Raw genomic sequence first — 16934 nt, forward strand, 5'->3', positions numbered from 1 at the left:
CTCTGATTGCCGTTTCTGGTACAAGACTTTCAGAAATTTAAAGACATTGGCAGACTGCCAGTCATTACCCCCTCGCCCCCCCATGAGGACCTTACCCATTAAATCTAGAGCAAGACTCACTTGCCTTTGCCTGGAAATGTGGACAAGACCACTTGGACCTAAATCAGTCACAAAAACCTTCAGATATTTTTTTGAGTGTGTATGTATGTACTGTCAGATCGGTTCCTACTGCCACAGGAGGAGATTACCTTTCCTTCTCCCATGGAGCATCTGGTGGATTTGAGCCTCACACCTACACCTTTGGGATTGCAGTGCAGCTGCTTGCCACTAGGCCACCAGAGCTCCCTAAGTTCAAATCTTTTATCACAGTCTCCTCTCCTCTTAGAGATGTTAAAGTAGCATGGGCTTTAAATGAATCAAGTCTAAGAAAATAGCATTTCCGGATCTGTTATTCCAGGAGTAAAGAAGAGTTGCTTTTTAAATGCATTACCCAGTATCAAGAATTCCTATATTGTCCTGAGACAGCAGTTTTAATTCTCGTGTAATTCTGATACTTATAATTGTTAAAACAAATCATGGTCTTCTCCTCCCTGGTGCTGACAGTGTGCCTTTCTGCTTCTCCCTAGGCCAGCCCTTCCTCTCAGCGCAGCTTTAAACAGACTTTTCTTTTATGTTAACTCTTTGAACAGAGTAAATCTTGAGTACCCTGTGATTTTCCATCTTGAAGAGGCATTTTACTGTTGTTTAGAAACATTGATGAGTTAAAACCTTCAGAAAAAATTAGTGTTTTATTTATGTCTAAATGTTAGAGTTCCAAATAGAGTAGTATCATCTGTCCTATAATTTCTTCTACTTTGGTGGCACTCTTGAGAAAGTGCTCCTTTAAAATTGTCTATCCTCTCCCTAATTCCTCTGATTCTGTCAACAAAGACTGGGGTGAGAAGTAACTTGATTCTCACTGTTAAAGAGGACCTCAGAGAGCAAAGTGGAGAGAACATTAGCTTTCAAGCAAGACAAGTTGGGATTTGAGTTGAAGCTTAACTACTTCTCCTGCTTCATTGCCTTTAGCAACCCTTTAACCTTGTGACTTTAGCTTTTCCATCTGTAAAACAGGTCAGCCAAATATATATGTAAAGGACAGAGCCTTGGAGTAGTAGTAGCAGTAGTAATGGTAGTAGGCTTTGAACAAATGGTAGTTATGAATGTTCCATGTTCCCCTGTTTTACATTACCTTCTTAAAATATTTTTCTTGCCAGTAATTTTTTTTTGAGATCCTATAGTGTAGTCGGTAGGACAAGGGATCAGAAAGAAGAAACACGATGGTCAGTGTGATGGGGGCCAGTAATTTTCTTTCCCTGGCCTCTAGTTTCTAGTGAAAAATGAGACAACTCTAGCTTTACAGTTCCATCCTGAGCTGTGTTTCTCATGTATTTGAACTCTGGTGAGTAACAGAGCAAGGATTAGTAACCATCTCTGAAGTGAATTATTTCCTTACTGCAAAGCCTGCTTGCTTTGGACAAAGTACCATAGGAACAAAACCCTTCAACTTTAGTTCTTAAAATTTTTTTTTCCCCTTTTTACATTCCCAGTTGCAAGTCACCAATGTTCTGTCCCAGCCTCTGACTCAAGCCACTGTTAAACTCGAACATGCTAAATCCGTTGCTTCCAGAGCCACTGTCCTTCAGAAGATGCCTTTCACCCCTGTGGGGTAAGTTCTGAACAGGTTTTTGTTTGGTTGAAAATGTTTGTTTTTTGCAGCCAATAAAACTCAGACTAATAATCAAGATCATAAAACTAAATTGAATAACATTGCTTAGGTTATCTTGACCTGTGGATACCTTTAAATATTTAAAAGTTTTACAATGAAAAACTGATTTTGCTTTGGTTTCACTGTGACCTCTCCTGTTGTATTTCTAGTTGTCTCTTTCTTGTTGAGGTCATGTAAATAGCTGTTTTTAAATGTACTGTTTTTTCTGATATAGTTTTAATATATTAAGTAAAAAATACAGAAAAGTGCCAAAAAGAAAAGCTAAATCATCCATCAGCCACCCAGAGATAACTATTGTTTTTCTGTACGTTTCAATTGTATTAGAATTATACTTTTTTGTCTCTAACATGTGCTATGAACATTTCCCCATGGAATAAAAGATTCTGTGATCTTATTTTTAATGGGTATATAGTGTATTTTTTTCAACTAGTAAAGGTCAGCTTTTGTTTGAAACTTTGGTAAGTGTAAGATTAAATTAATAAGATAGTCCCTGTCTACCAAAGGTTTTGACTTTCAGAGAGAATACTCATTTGTTAATGAGTCAAGAAGATACACAGTCTGTGCCATTTTAAAAAAGCAAAATCAATTTTTACAGATAATCAGTAGGGTAATAAAAGGCATCACTGGTTTTTTTTTTAATAGAGTAATGAACTTACTGTCCTTTTAAAGTAAAAATTTTTAATATGGTCACAAAATTCAGATAGACCCTTTTTAGGAAATTCACATAGTGCAGGTAAGTAGAAATATTACAGAAGTTTACCCACAATTTCTCTACCTTCCAGCCACCACTTTAAACATTTTATTTTTTTCCTTATGATTTTTCTGCTGGTAGGATGTGTGTATATGTGTGGTTATGTTGTTATTTTTTTCCCTCCCACATAATGGGATTATACTGTGCCCTGACTTGTTTTGCATTTAATTGTGGAGAGCTCTTAGATGGAGGTAATAGTTTAAGAGCTAAAAAGGAGAAATGAAAGATAAGACTTTGGAAACTTGTTGGGGGCTGTCATTTAAAATAGATTATGATGTGGGGAAACAGCGTGCTCTTACTGAGGAGAAACACTCCTGAAGTGATGTGGGGGAGGTCAAAGTGAAGGAGAAATGGGGTAGGTTTGGGCTGTTTTGAGGGAATATGTCACTCGGAAGCTGTTGGTGTATTCACAGTGTTCCTGTATGAACCCTTTCTGATCTCGTTGTCATTCTTAACAGGGATGGTTTTGAATTAAGCTTTATGAATGTCAAATTTTCCAGTGGTTATTATGACTTCTCTGTCAAAGTTGAAGGTGACAGCCGTTATATTGCGAATACTGTTGAGGTAGGTGCTGGTCTTGTCATCTTTTGCCATGTTAATGTATCCACAAAGAAATGACCAAAGAGTCATATAATGTTGATTATATATTTTGATAATATATATTTTAATTATAATGAGTAGACTTTGAGATTAGCCTAATGTGGATGTTAAGAGGGGGATCCATGGCGAGCTCTGATGGCTTAGTGGCAAGAAGCTGCGCTGCAATTACAGAGGTACACAGTTCAAATCCACCAGATGCTCTGCTGGAGAAGGAGGGACGATCTCCTCCTGTACCTGTCAGATCTGATTTGACGGAACACACACACACAAATAATAATAAAATTTTTTTTTAAAAAAGAGGGATCCATTGGAACCATGGTGTTTGACAGACAATCAAGAACTTAATCATAGTTTTCTTAGATTTGTAAATTACTCGTAATAATTTAGCATTACTGTTTTATATAAGATTAGGAAGTAGTAAAAATAATTCTGCCAAGGCATAAATACTTATAAAATGTTTTATATGGAGAATAGGAAAAGAGTGGATAGATAATGAACACTGCATTTGGAACAGATTAGGGGAAGAAAGGAATATATGATTAGGCCTTATATTGACAACAATCTGGAACAAGAGGTGCATTGCAGAGTGGACTAGGGGAGGGAGGAAAATGTGCAACAGTGAATACATTGTAAAAAACTGTTGTGTGTGCTTGTCCTCGGTAGGCTTAAAATGTTGCTTAATGCTGAGCAGGTGAAGCAGATGTCAGATGACAGACACGTAGCACTATGTAAAGAGGCTATCTGGGTGGAGTTCAAAAGAAAATTGGTAATTGGTAAATAAATTGGTAAAATTCATGATTGAATTGTGATTCAAGTGTTAAGCTAATTCCAGTTGAGTTGAACACCCACGTGGCTTTTAGGATGGAAAGCTATGCCTCGTTTAGCTGATCCTTTGTGGGAATGAGTTATTCATGCTAATAGTTTCCCTACTAATTGGCATTTACTTCTTTAGGCACCGTGGCTTTCATCTTAACCTTTTTGGATAGAAATTTATTTAAAATTAATAAACCTGTTTTCTTAATACAGAATGGAATATGGTGTAATCTTTTCTTACTCTGGAGTATGGTCCTCAGTATAAACCCTTTGTTGAATGGTTATTGTTTGGCAAGGCCAGTTCTAAGTGCCTTTATTTATTTCTTTTAGTCCAAGTGCTTTTGTGTACATTATTTTATTCTTAGAACAACACTGAGAGCTGAGTGAAGTTAGTCTATTTTCATAGATGCTCAAAGGAATAAAGTAATTTGTCACCCAGCCAGTGCCTGGGTGGGTCCTCAGCACATAACAGCGCAGTTAGTACGCACTGGTGAAGAGACTCCAGAACTGAGTTCTAGCTCCAGCAAATGGGCTTTTCATAATAGGGCTTTTGCCTTGCCTTTCTCTTTCATTGCCTCAGCCATTATTTCTTGGTAGTTTTGCTTTCATTTCTTTGCTAGAACTCCTTGACTGTTATTGTCATACGTATTGTTGAGGGAGGCCTTGGAGTATCCTGGAATAATAAACCATTGTGCAGGCTGAGTTTAGAAGAGGCCATGGTCCTAGGGATATTATAGCTAATGTCAGATAGATCTTGGCTGAAAGTAGAGAGTATCAGAGGAATGTCTGTGTTTCATTGACTATGCAAAGGCATTTGACTGTGTAGATCACAATAAACTGCGGCTGACTCTGAGAAGAATGGGAATCCCAGAACACTTGATTGTGCTTATGGGAAACCTATACTTGAACCAGGAGGCAGTTGTCAGAACGAGAACAAGGAGAATTGTTGCCTTTGAGCTATGGTGCTGGAGAAGAGTATTGAATATACCATGGACTGCTAGGAGAACAAGTTCGTCCTGGAGAGGGTGAAGCCAGGCTGTTCCTTGGAGGCAAGAATTCTGAAGCTTTATCTGACATGCTTTTGACATGTTGCAAGGAGGGACCAGTCCTTGGAGAAGGGACATCATGCTTGGGAGGGTGGAGGGACATCGCAGGAGAGGAAGACCCTCGATGAAGTGTATTGATTCGGTGACTGGGTTAATGGGGATAGGCACGTCGGCGACAAGAGGATTGACATGGGATAAAGCAGGGTTTAGGGCTGTTGTGCATGGCGTCGCTATGAGTCACAGGCGACTCGATGGCGCATAACGACTGTTGTGGCAGGTATTCACTGTTCATTTTACTATTGGAGCCCATTTTTTTCACATTTCTTTTCTAATTAAAAAAAAGTCTTCATTTCAAAATCCAATTTCATTCTTAATCAAAGTTGAAAAAATAGTGCAGAGATTTTCCATATACATTTCACCATGCTTATCCAAGTATTCACCATGCTTTTCCAAGTATTAACATGTTGTGTAGCTATATAATTAACAACCCCTGGAATGAACATTGATACAATGCTATTAAATTATGGGTTAACTTTTTCTTACTCTGCATTGCTTTAGTTCCAATTTTGGCCTTAGTTCTTCTAATACAGTACCTCCACTCTGGTGCAGTGTTCAATCCACGATCATGTATTTATTTGTTTATTTTATGTATTTATTTAGTTGTCATATCCCTTTAGTCTCTTCTGACTTAGGATAGTTTCCATGCTTTTCATGATTCTGACACATTTGAAAAGGCACTGGCCAGTTATTTTATGGAATGTCCCATAGGTTGAGTATGTCTAATGTTTCAGCAGAAACACTCCACAAGTGGTGTTCTTTCTTAGTGCATTGTATTAGAAAATACCACCCCATCACTGGTGGTATTAACTTTGATTACTTGGTTGAGGTTTTTATCTGCTAGATTATTCTATTAGAAAGCTCCCACTTTTTAATTTTACAAGTATCTTTTGGCAAGACACTTTGAGTCTGTGCAAATGTCATGTGGCAACAGTTCCTGTGATGTTTACCAGAAGGTAATTTTCTCTTTCCGGCCTACCTCCTTACTGGAATTCTACTCTAAGGAAAAAATAATTTCTTCTTTACCATTTGTTTGTTCAGTTCCTTCTAACATAGCCATTTATTTTGGACTATAGGTTATGATCCATTACTGTCTTCACTTATTTTGTTGGTCATATGATCTCAGATTTGGCCTTTGTGGAGCTCCTCAAGGTGGCTTCTGTGACATTCACCTTTACTTAATGAAACGAGTAGGCAACTAAAAAGCTTGACCTTTTCAAAAGTAAGACATTACTTAGCAGAGGTAGATGAAACAATTGTATTAAAAGTTTGCCCAGAAGGAGACTGTTTTCTTGCCTGTTGTCTCTCTGCATCATGTGTGACCTTTTGGTGTGTGAGACATCTGGTCTTAGTCCATTCACTAACAAAATCAGGTCAGAAACTAGTGCAGGACGTACCTTGAACTTTTAAAATTCAAATTATCTTAATGTTTCCTTCATTCTAGGACCTTACTTGCCATTTAACATATTAAAAGGCAAGCTTCCCCCACCTCAAACTTATTTTTCATACATTTTTAAATTTTTATAGCAAAGTGTATACCTGTGCCAGATTCATATAGTTCACATGATTATTGTTAACTCTTTCCTCTCTCTACCTTCTGACTTATACTCATTCACCAGGTTCTGTGACTTCCCTCCGAATGCCCTCTGTGTGCATGAGTCCTTTGTTTTTCTTCACATCCTGTGTCCCCTAGGCAGTGACGATAGTTTATAGTCAGTTGACTTTCCTTTCAACTTCTGCCCCTTCCATTACATTTTCCATACGTGCCACTAAAATGTTGATTATCTCGTTGTTCCTGTGTTAAATATTTGTTTCCCCATTGCCTTCCTTCGTGAGGGCCAGATGCCTCAGGATGGCATAGCAGGTCTTCCCAGAAGGTTCATGAACCTGCTTCAGTGTTCAGAGCTCTAAGCAACTTTGACTGCTTACTGCTCCTCAGGTCAGCTTATGCACATACAGACAACCATGCCTCTGTTCCACTCATGTTGTCTCCGTCACAGGAAATGGTCCTCTTACTCATCCCAGAAGGCCTAGTTCATGTTGCTCCTTTTTCTGCTTCAGTAGAATTTGTTTTATTTTTAAGCATGGAATATTTAAAATACACAGAAAGGAACATAATAATATAAGGAATCCTAATGTGTCTTAATTGCCCCTAATGCACCATCATTTTTTACAGTAGTGAGCTAAACAACAGGGCTATTACTCTTGGCCAAAAGGCTGCATTTCGTGGTGTTAAAATATTTTTTTTATATGTACGTGGGGTACAGCACCAGCTAAGAAAGGACCAGTGTGAGCCATTGTAAAATTAGCTTAGCTAGACCCTGGGCTTCAAACTTTGAACAACCCGCGGTTACAAACCAACCCCGTAAAGTCCATTAGGTTAAAGAGTCAAAGTGCATACAGTAGTTGCTAATAACAAATGGGCACCACTTTGTAAAAATGTCACTGCCATATTATTGTGTTAAAGATATTTTCTTGTGTCTAGAATTGCATCTTTAATGGTTTTCATGCCTAGAAAGATACATTATGCACTCTGTACTAACATTTGACAGATTAGCACTAGATACAGTGCTGACTTACAGTGTTTCCTAAAATTCAACTTAAAAAAATAGATTTAACAGTGGAACTTATCCCTAATCAGAGGATTACTGTGTCTAAAGTAGAAAAAGAAATCTCCTTTGTTATTAAGAAAAATAATCTTGCAGTGTTATTTGAAAGAAAGGAGCCACTAACCAACAGAAATGCTACACCAAACTCTTTAGAACAAGGCTTTGGAAAAAAGTATGATAGTTTTTGGTTTTTTGGTGTTTTGTTTGTTTTTTTCAGTATGATGATTTTTAGTCCTCAGTTTTCTTTAAAAAGTAGCATAAAAACACTCTTCTTTTGAATCTATTTCCAGAGACCTCTTTGTAGGAAAGTTTAGGAGTGGAATGACTTGTTTTAAATAATTTTCCATTCAAGAACAACCGTTCAGTGTTTCTGTGCAGAAAAGACGGTTGTAAATCAGGAGACCTTTTAAAACTAAGACTGAGAGCAAATGAAAAGTGACCCAAGTTCCCAGCAATTTGCCCTTTCACTCCTTGGCTTAGCTGTGTTGTCCGGGATTGCACATGATGTCTGGAGTATAAACATAAAGCAGCTGGATTTTGATTAGGAGGCCTTACTGGTCACATTACTATTAAAAGTTTAGGGTCAAGATTCCAAGGGAAAATCCTCAAGTTAGATGATTTTCATATCACTATGATTGGGATACATAGAGCCACTTAGACGAGCCTTTAAACAAACATCTATTTGTGTATATACATCTACTCAACGGGAGATTAATTACTTTAAAACTGTATTTGGGTGGCCATGTATTGGGTGATACTGTTTTAAATACAGAAAATTTCTTTTTAAATTTTTTATTTTATTTCATTATTTTTTTGTGTGTGCCGTCAAATCAGATCTGACTGGTACAGGAGGAGATTGTCCTTCTCCAGCAGAGCATCTGGTGGATTCGAACCGTGTACCTCTGAGAATGCAGTGCAGCTTCTTGCCACTAGGCCACCAGAGCTCGCCTAAATACAGAAAATTTATAAAGAAGAAAGTATGTGGCCCACAGTTTCATTACCTACATTATCCTCATTTTGTTTAGTTTTTTAAAAACATTTCTAATTTATTATTACTTTTAATGAAAATTTACAGAGATTTTGGATTTCCATTCATTTGTTGTTGCACTTTTCTCCCTCCCACGCCTCCCCTCCAGTTTGTTGTTCTCTTTGAAAAGTAAAAGAAAAATTCTTCAGTTATTAAACAATTCCTCCCCCGATGTCCACTCCACTGTACAGACTTTGTTCTGGACTCTTGTCATGATCATAATACCTAATCATATATACCTTTTAAACAGTTCTCTCTCTCATCTGTTTCAATGAAGTAGACATAATTTATTCCATCTTTCTCAGTCTACCTCCCCAACCCTTTTGTCAGTCCCATTTTACAACAGTGGAACTATTCAGTATTTGTCTTTTTGTGACTGAGATATTTCACTCAGCATAATGTCCTCCAGGGTCACCCATTTTGAATAATATTGCATGAGTTCCTTGTTTTTCAATGCAGTGTAGTATTCTGTTGTGTGAACATACTGCAGCTTCTCTAGCCATTCATTTGCTGATGGGCACTTAAGTTTGTTTCCAACTCTTTGCTATTGTGAACAAAGGTACGATAAACATGGGTGTGCATATATCTGCTTGCATGTCTGTTATGGTTTCTTTGGGGTATATTCCCAGTAGTGGAGTTGCTGTGTCAAATGATATTTCTTTTGCAGCTTTTTGAGAAAGTGCCATACTGCCTTCCATAGTGGTTGCACCATTTTACACTCCCACCAACAGTGAATAGGGTCCCAGTTTCTCCACAACCTTGCCAGCATTTGTTGTTTGCTGGTTTTGTTTTTTTTTTAAGGAGTGAAACATGGTTAAAAAAACTCAAAGCACAGGAAAGATTATGATGGAATATAAGAGCCTTCTCCCATCCTTTCAATCCATATCCTCTCTTCAGAGGAATCCATTATTAACAGTTTCTGTATGTTCTTTAAAAAAAAGGGAGTGCTTGTGTCAGTGAATATATGTATTTTTTTTTTATTTACACAAAAAAGGATCATTCTATAGATAGTTGTATTATTTGCTTTTGTTACAAAGGAGTCTTTCACATAGGGGTCTATCTGTTCAACTTGATAACAATCTCTTCCAATTTGCCTAAGATATTAATCCACCAATTTGCCTAGACACAGTGACAGACAGTATTACTAAATACAGTTTTGCCAGTAAATGGCTATTTATTCAAAAGTAGGAGGTCATATCTCTGTATCTACATAGAGACCTCTACCTTGTTCTTTTTAGTCCTAGAGAGGGTGATACCAGGCTGCTCCTTGGAGGCAAGGATTCTAAGGCTTTGTCTGATATACTTTGGGCATGGTGCAAGGAGGGACTGATCCTTGGAGAGGAACATCATGCTTGGAAGGGTGGAGGGACAGAGAAAAAGAGGAAGACTCTCGACGAGATGGAATAATTCAGTAAATGGTTAATGAGGGTAGGTGTATCAGAGACAGTAAAGTTGGCACAGGATAGAGCAGGTTTCAGGCCTGCTGTACATAGGGTCGCTATGAGTCCAAAGCAACTTGATGGCATATAACAACAACAAACAACAACCTCAATTACCAAAATGTAGCTTGTTTCCTCTTTCTACACATTTAAATGGGCTAATGACTTAAAGATCACATTTATAACGTTAGACAAAAGTGTCCTTAATTGTCATGGAAGTGATGAGGTATTTTTCTGGTTAATGTTGGTGAGGATTAAAAAGTAGTTAATTATAGGGAGCTCTAGTGGCAAGAAGCTGCCCTGTCAAATCCAATAGAGGCTCTGCTGGAGAAGGAAGAGCAATCTCCTCCTGTACCAGTCAGATCCGATTTGAAGGTACACACACACACACACACACACTAATAATAATAATAATAAGTACTTAATTGTGAAAACAGAATAGTTTTTATAATATAAGTGATTGCTAATCTCCTACATTTCCCTAAATGGAGGACTGTCTAAGATGTGTCCTCCTGCTGCACATTTTCCACTTCAGCCAGGGGACCACTGCCTGGAAGATATGAGTCATGGTTCCTTCTCCTGAGCTTCTATAGCCCTTTGTCTATCATCATCATGTGTCAATAATCAGCAGTGACCTTGTCTGTCATCACTATGGTCTGCATGTCTCTGTTTCCTTAAGGAAAGGAAGTGCCTCTTGTCATCTCTCTATAGCCTCTGCATTTGGGTGTTCCAGATGGAATAGGATATCGAGTTAAAAGGACCCTCATCAGAGCACTTCAAAAGCTGCTTTGACTGAACCTTCCCCTCCCCTTCCCCTCTTTACATGAAAGTGCTATCAGTGCCTTTTACCTTGGCCTTATGTAGCAAGGCTTGCCTTGCTCTGGTTCTGAGTCCTGTTTGAGTTGTGAAGCAAGTTGTGAAGCACAGAGAGCCCAGAGAACCAAAGTATAGGTTCCTACCTCTCACACTGGGCATCTGTTCAGCTTGGTGGCCCTCTCCCCATCTACCCACAGTTTTCTAGACTCAATGACAGTAGTAATGCTAAATATAGTTCTGCCAATTGGTGGCTGTGTTGTCAGAAGTAGGAGGTAATCTCCTTACATCTTCTGGTAATAAATCTGTTATATTCAGTTTTCCTTTTTAAGCAAAACAGAACACCCCTAGTCAACATGATAATTGAGGCTGTTGTCACAAAATAGTTATTATGGAGATAGGAGGGAAGGCTGTTAAAAGAAATTACTTGATAGCTGTCTTTATTCCTTTTAATTTTACTTCCTTGCCCTTGATTTGAGGCTGTTAAACTTTGATAATAGGACATTTTAGAAAAATGCTGAAGGTCTCCTTCTGTTATTTGCCCAGTCCTCTGTCTCTGTTCCTTCATCTAAACCTTGTTTTTAAACCAGTGGATTTGGTAAGGATTTCCTTAAGCATTACATTAAAGCCTATCCAATATTTGGACAGCTCACAGGTATGTTTGCACCTTGGATTTGCATAATTTGCACATTCATCTTGGATTTTTAACTCAGCAATTTATTAATAGATTTTAACCTGTTTTCTGCTTATGTTTGCATTTATTTCTGTCAAATGTTAAAATGTCTTGTTTACTGCTTAGTTCTTTGTAAAAGAATTCATGGGGCATGTAGAATTAAAAGTCTCTGTAAGAGTCGAGATGGATTGGATTATGCTTAGAATCAAGCCCAAATTTTGATGGCTTAAAACAATGGTTTTTTTCTACATACACTAGATGTCATTAGTGAGTCAGCCAGAGGCTCAGCTTTATGTTATCCTTATTCCAAGGCCAGGCCAAAGGAGCAAGGCCATTTGTACATTACCTGTCAGGAGCAAACAGATCTTTTAAGTTTTCTCCTGCAAATGATAAATGTACTTTCTGCTCACATTTTCTCGGCCACAGCCAGCCATGTGACCACACCTGTTTCAGAGGGACAGGGAAGTACAGTGTGCCTCAGGCTCAAAAGTAGACCCAGAGGATCTGGGCGAAGAACACATGACTTCCATAGTTTCTTGGGTCTTCACAGCAGAGTTACAGTACTCCTTGTCATTGAGTTAAGTGTTGATGGGAAGCTTTATAACGAACTAGGTACCCAAGGCAGATAGGATCAGAGTGCTTGGCTCCATCAGCTCTGTCACTTACTCGTGGCCTGATTTTGAGCAAGTGGCTTAACTAATCTTTTATTTCTTCACTGAAAAAAAAAAACACCACCTTGCAGGGTTGTTATGAGGACTAAATTAAATCACCTTTATAAAGCAGTGCCTTTCACATGGTAAGCACTCAGTAAGTCATTGTCATCACTAGAGTGGATATGCATTAATCGGACTTATTTTAAGATCCCTGCTTTAAGGATCCTTCCCTTTTACTTACTGTAAAGGGCACAAAAATAATATATTTTTTTCTTTTTAAAATTATTTCCCATCTCACCAAAGACAGAGGAGTGAAAAAGATTAAAGTCAACAAGTTACTTCTAAGTATCTTTATCTTACTGGGTCCATTTTATTATAGACATTGAAGACTCGCATCTTGGAATTTTCCGTGCTTTTACTTAACCTTTCTTTCTCAGTGCTGTCGAGTTGTCGAGGTGAAGTTGACAACTAGCTTACCCTCTGGCAGGTTTTCAGAAGATATAAATTAGACCAGAGGAGACTGACCATCTTTCTTTCATAGAGTACCCAGTGCATTTGAACAGCTTCACCTGCCCTTCGATTGCTAGAACAAGTTCTTATAAGCTACCAGAGCTCCCTACTTACTTTTTAAAAAAATTTTACTTTATTAATTTTAATGAACATTTACAGAGAGAGATCTTGGCTTTCCATTCATCCATTGTTGCACTTTTCTCCTTGCCCACTCCTTCCCCCCCCCAGTTCGCTCTTCTCTTTGAAAAGTAAAAGAAAAATTCCTTCAGTAGTATACAATCCCCCGCCACACTCACCACCTCCCACCCCAAGTACACTCCACTATGCAACGTTCATTCTGGACTCTTGTGATAACCATAGTACCCTATCATATATCGCTTGTAAACTGTTCTCTCTCTCATCTGTTTCAATGTAGTATATATAATTTATGCAGTTTTTCCTCAGTCTTATCCCCAAACCTTATTATCAGTCCCATTCTACAACTGTGGCACTATGCAGTATTTGTCTTTTTGTGACTGAGATACTTCACTCAGCATAATGTCCTCTATGGTCACCCATTTTGAATAATATTGGATGAATTCCTTGTTTTTCAATGCAGCGTAGTATTCCATTGTGTGAATATACCACAGCTTCTGTATCCATTTGTTTGTTGATGGTCACTTAGGTTGTTTCCAGTTCCTTGCTATTGTGAACAAAGCCGCGATAAACATGGGTGTGCGTATATCTGCTTGGATGGCAGCCTACTTACTTTTAAGAATAGGAGTTTTGAGATATATATATTTATTCCTGGTATATCCACCATTAGCTTAATGGGTTTTTTCCCTGTTTCATTCTAGCTAAGAGTCAAGATCTCCACTGAAGTTGGAATCACAAACGTTGATCTCTCCACTGTAGATAAGGACCAGAGCATTGCACCTAAAACTACGCGGTTGGTATCTGCCTCCTGGGCACAATCTCTTGAACTGGAGGGAGGAACATGACTCTAGGTGTTATTTCTGTGTCAGCAGTGATCCATCTTGCACCCGAAACTAAAGTGGCTATAGTTCCACTAGTACTGCACTAGGGGTTCTGCTTGGCATCTATGCCAGGTGGTGGTGGTGGTTGTGTCAGAATCTACTGATGGCTGACCCTCCAGTGCCTTTTCAGAGGCAGTACATTGTGTGGGAGGAGACTGCTGGAGTGCCTGGTGAATTTGAACTGTGTACCTTTAAGTTGACAGCACAACCCTTTACCACTAAGTCACCAGCGCTCCCTCTAAGCTTCTTAGAATTGTTTATATCTTCAGACAATCAGCACATTTTATTATGAGACTAAAACAAGTTAAGGACCTTGTTTCAGGATGTACATCAACTCTCAGTAAGCATATACTTTTTTTTTTTTTCAGTTGGCAATTTCAAAAATAAGTATCCATAATAAGACTTTCTGAATGAAGAATTTAAATGCTACTGCAGCCTTCTCTTGGCAGTCCTGGATTTGCCTCATGGAAAATTGCTCTGGGCTGTTCTGAAATCACATGTTGCAAATCTCCTGACACCTTAGAAGGAGATGGCAGACACGTGGCACTAGACCACCACACCCCTGCCAGGCCATGGGAGCCCCCACTAGGCAGTCCAGCAGTTACTCCTGCTGAACTCAGACACACCCTTGGATTTTATTTAACACAATTTTCTGGATAAAATTATCTATTGGTCAGAATTGTCCCAGAATGTTGTATGATGTCTATTTGCCAGCCCTCTCTTCAGCACAGGAGCATTCACATCTCAGACCCCAACTTTACTTAACTGGAGTCTCTACAATTGCCATTAATATCCACAAGAGGTATTAGGCAGAGCCTGAAAGCTAGTCACTCTTTCCAAGTCATGTAGCTGTGACCTTTCTGCATCCGACGTGGCCATTTGGATAGTGACATCGGAGAGGAGAGAAGCTTCATTGAAACCGTATCTGAGGGGGCCTGGAAACATTTAATACTTTTGATAAATGAAGATTGGTTTTAGCCCTCAGGAAATAGGTAGCTGACTGTGAACCCTATAAACATTTGGCCTATTTTATCTGTTGGCCACCTTAACCTAAAATCCCACTAAATAGCTGTGAAAAGAACAGTTTTCCTTGCTCAGTCTGTTTCTCCCTCGCCCGCCCAATTTCCCCAGTCCTTTTTGTATGGTTAGTGTTTGTTTAATGGTGTTTTATTGTGTTTTTTGGTCAAAGTTCACAGTTCATACAGCCATTTAGACTTCCACTCAGCAGTTTCTGCAAAAGTTGTTCCTTGGCGTCAGTCATGTTTTTCACAATATCTGACCAGTATTTTCAGACTAGTTCCATTCCATTTATTGAGTTTCCCTATTCCTTAAGTTTTCCTCTTTTTTAAAAAAAAAATTCTTGATCGTTTCGTCTCATAAAGAAAAATTTTTTTAAGAAGCACAATCCGAATTAGTGATACTCTTCATTTTGTGAGCCTGTCTGTTGTTTACTAAAACATGACCTCAGGGACTACATGCTGTTCAGGATTTAAAGGCTATTTCAGTGGAATGGTCTCTGGGTGTCTTTTAGTCTCAACTAGACTTAAAAGTCTGGGTTTTATTCTGTTTTTTTCCTTGTTTTGTTTTACAAATTTTGAGGCTCCATTCCTCATTTTCTCTCACTCTGTAAAGATCCATTTATGAATCTTCCATTTGTAAAAGAAAAAAGAAAAAGAAATGCTTTTTAAGACTTAGGAGAATATCCAGGGAAAGAGGTTTTTTTTTTTAAAAGTACAAAAAAAGAGAAAGATAAAAATGCCCTTCTTTTGTTTGTGTTCCCAGCCCTGCCGCCCCGGCCTTGCTCACATGTCTTCTGTCACTGATCTTGTGATTTGTCCATGTGGTTGTGCCAGAGCAGCTGTCGGTGCCCACGTGCCCGCACCAATACTGATGACCTCCTCTGGTGCCTACGTTGAGCTGAGATCCTGAGACCCTTGAAGTGAAAGGCTAAAGGGACAAGCATTGGTGAATAGCATGTTCCCAGACATGAACAGAAATTTGTTCTGTGCCTTTCTCAAGTTCAGCTTTGTCAGCTCAGTTTGCCTCAGACAGGCATTTCCCTCTGTCTACACAGAAAAGTGTTAAAATGTGAAAGACAGGATTAGGCAGTAAAGTGAAGGATGATCCACCCACCCCCCTCAATTGTCTGAGATGTGTTGGTCTTTTGGTCCTTTCTAATGATTTGCTGTATCAATTTCTCTTTCAGAGTGACCTACCCAGCAAAAGCCAAGGGCACTTTCATTGCTGACAGCCACCAGAACTTCGCCTTGTTCTTCCAGCTGGTCGATGTGAACACTGGTGCTGAACTCACTCCTCACCAGGTCAGGACAATGCCAGATAGATCTCTTTGCCTGAAACGTTAATGTTGATATTCTGCGTGTTAATTAATGGTGTGGTGAATGACACTGACTGGGAGAGATTCCAAGTGCTTGCTTTCAGGTCTTCACCCTAAATCTCAACAGTTCATGTGGCTCCACTGTCTTGGGCTTTTCCGCACAACACTCTTCCCTCTTTAATGCTGGTTGTAACACTGAATCTGGAATATAAAACAACAAAAAGTGTTATTTCAGAGATATTTCAAAGCATACCTATCCCTAGAGAATCTGATCTCACTCCCTCCTGCCTGCCTCTCTCATCCCCCTTGACTGAGGATCTCTATTGACCTGGACACTGTTAAGTGTTGTATAAAGGTCAGTTTGGATAATGTGCATGACAAAAGACAGAAAAGAATGCCAGACCAGAATGGTACTTTAAAAGTGATTTATAAATTAATTATTGTATGAAAACCAATTTTTAAAAAATAAGGAGGGGGGGGAAAGTGCTTTATACTTTAGCAAGAACCAGCTGACCTGTGTCCATCCCAAGAAGCCGCTTTGGAGGCCAGTGTGTTTGCCTGGAAACCTCTTTGCTTTGATTCTCTGTGTCCTGTACATCTACTGTCCAGGCCTCAAAGTTGCTGTACTAGAAACCACCCTCTCTGTACTGCTCTGCTCCATTCTCCTCTTTACCCCACAGACTCCTGAGAACTTGGTTAGGACACACAGCACTTCAGCGCCTCAGCATTTCCTAACTCCTTCCCACAAGACATGTCCCCACCAAAATAGCACAAGGGGAAAAATAGGAAGATAAAGGATTGCAAGACTATATTGGTAGGATTGA

The 16934-nt window shown here is 38.9% G+C and overlaps 1 protein-coding gene across 2 annotated transcripts in view; it reads left to right on the forward strand.

Annotated features, from left to right (window-relative positions):
- RPN2 (ribophorin II) overlaps positions 1-16934 on the forward strand; it is a 55300-nt gene that overhangs the window by 24810 nt on the left and 13556 nt on the right. For both annotated transcript variants that reach the window (XM_006881507.1, XM_006881506.1), the window contains 4 exons: positions 1590-1708; positions 2978-3083; positions 13596-13687; positions 15982-16096. In XM_006881507.1, the coding sequence (XP_006881569.1) occupies positions 1590-1708; positions 2978-3083; positions 13596-13687; positions 15982-16096 (432 nt within the window). The remainder of the gene's footprint in view (positions 1-1589; positions 1709-2977; positions 3084-13595; positions 13688-15981; positions 16097-16934) is intronic.

The sequence above is a fragment of the Elephantulus edwardii genome, unplaced genomic scaffold (assembly GCF_000299155.1).
Source record: "Elephantulus edwardii isolate Elephantulus edwardi_28Jun2011 unplaced genomic scaffold, EleEdw1.0 scaffold00015, whole genome shotgun sequence".
Classification (NCBI taxonomy): domain Eukaryota; kingdom Metazoa; phylum Chordata; class Mammalia; order Macroscelidea; family Macroscelididae; genus Elephantulus; species Elephantulus edwardii.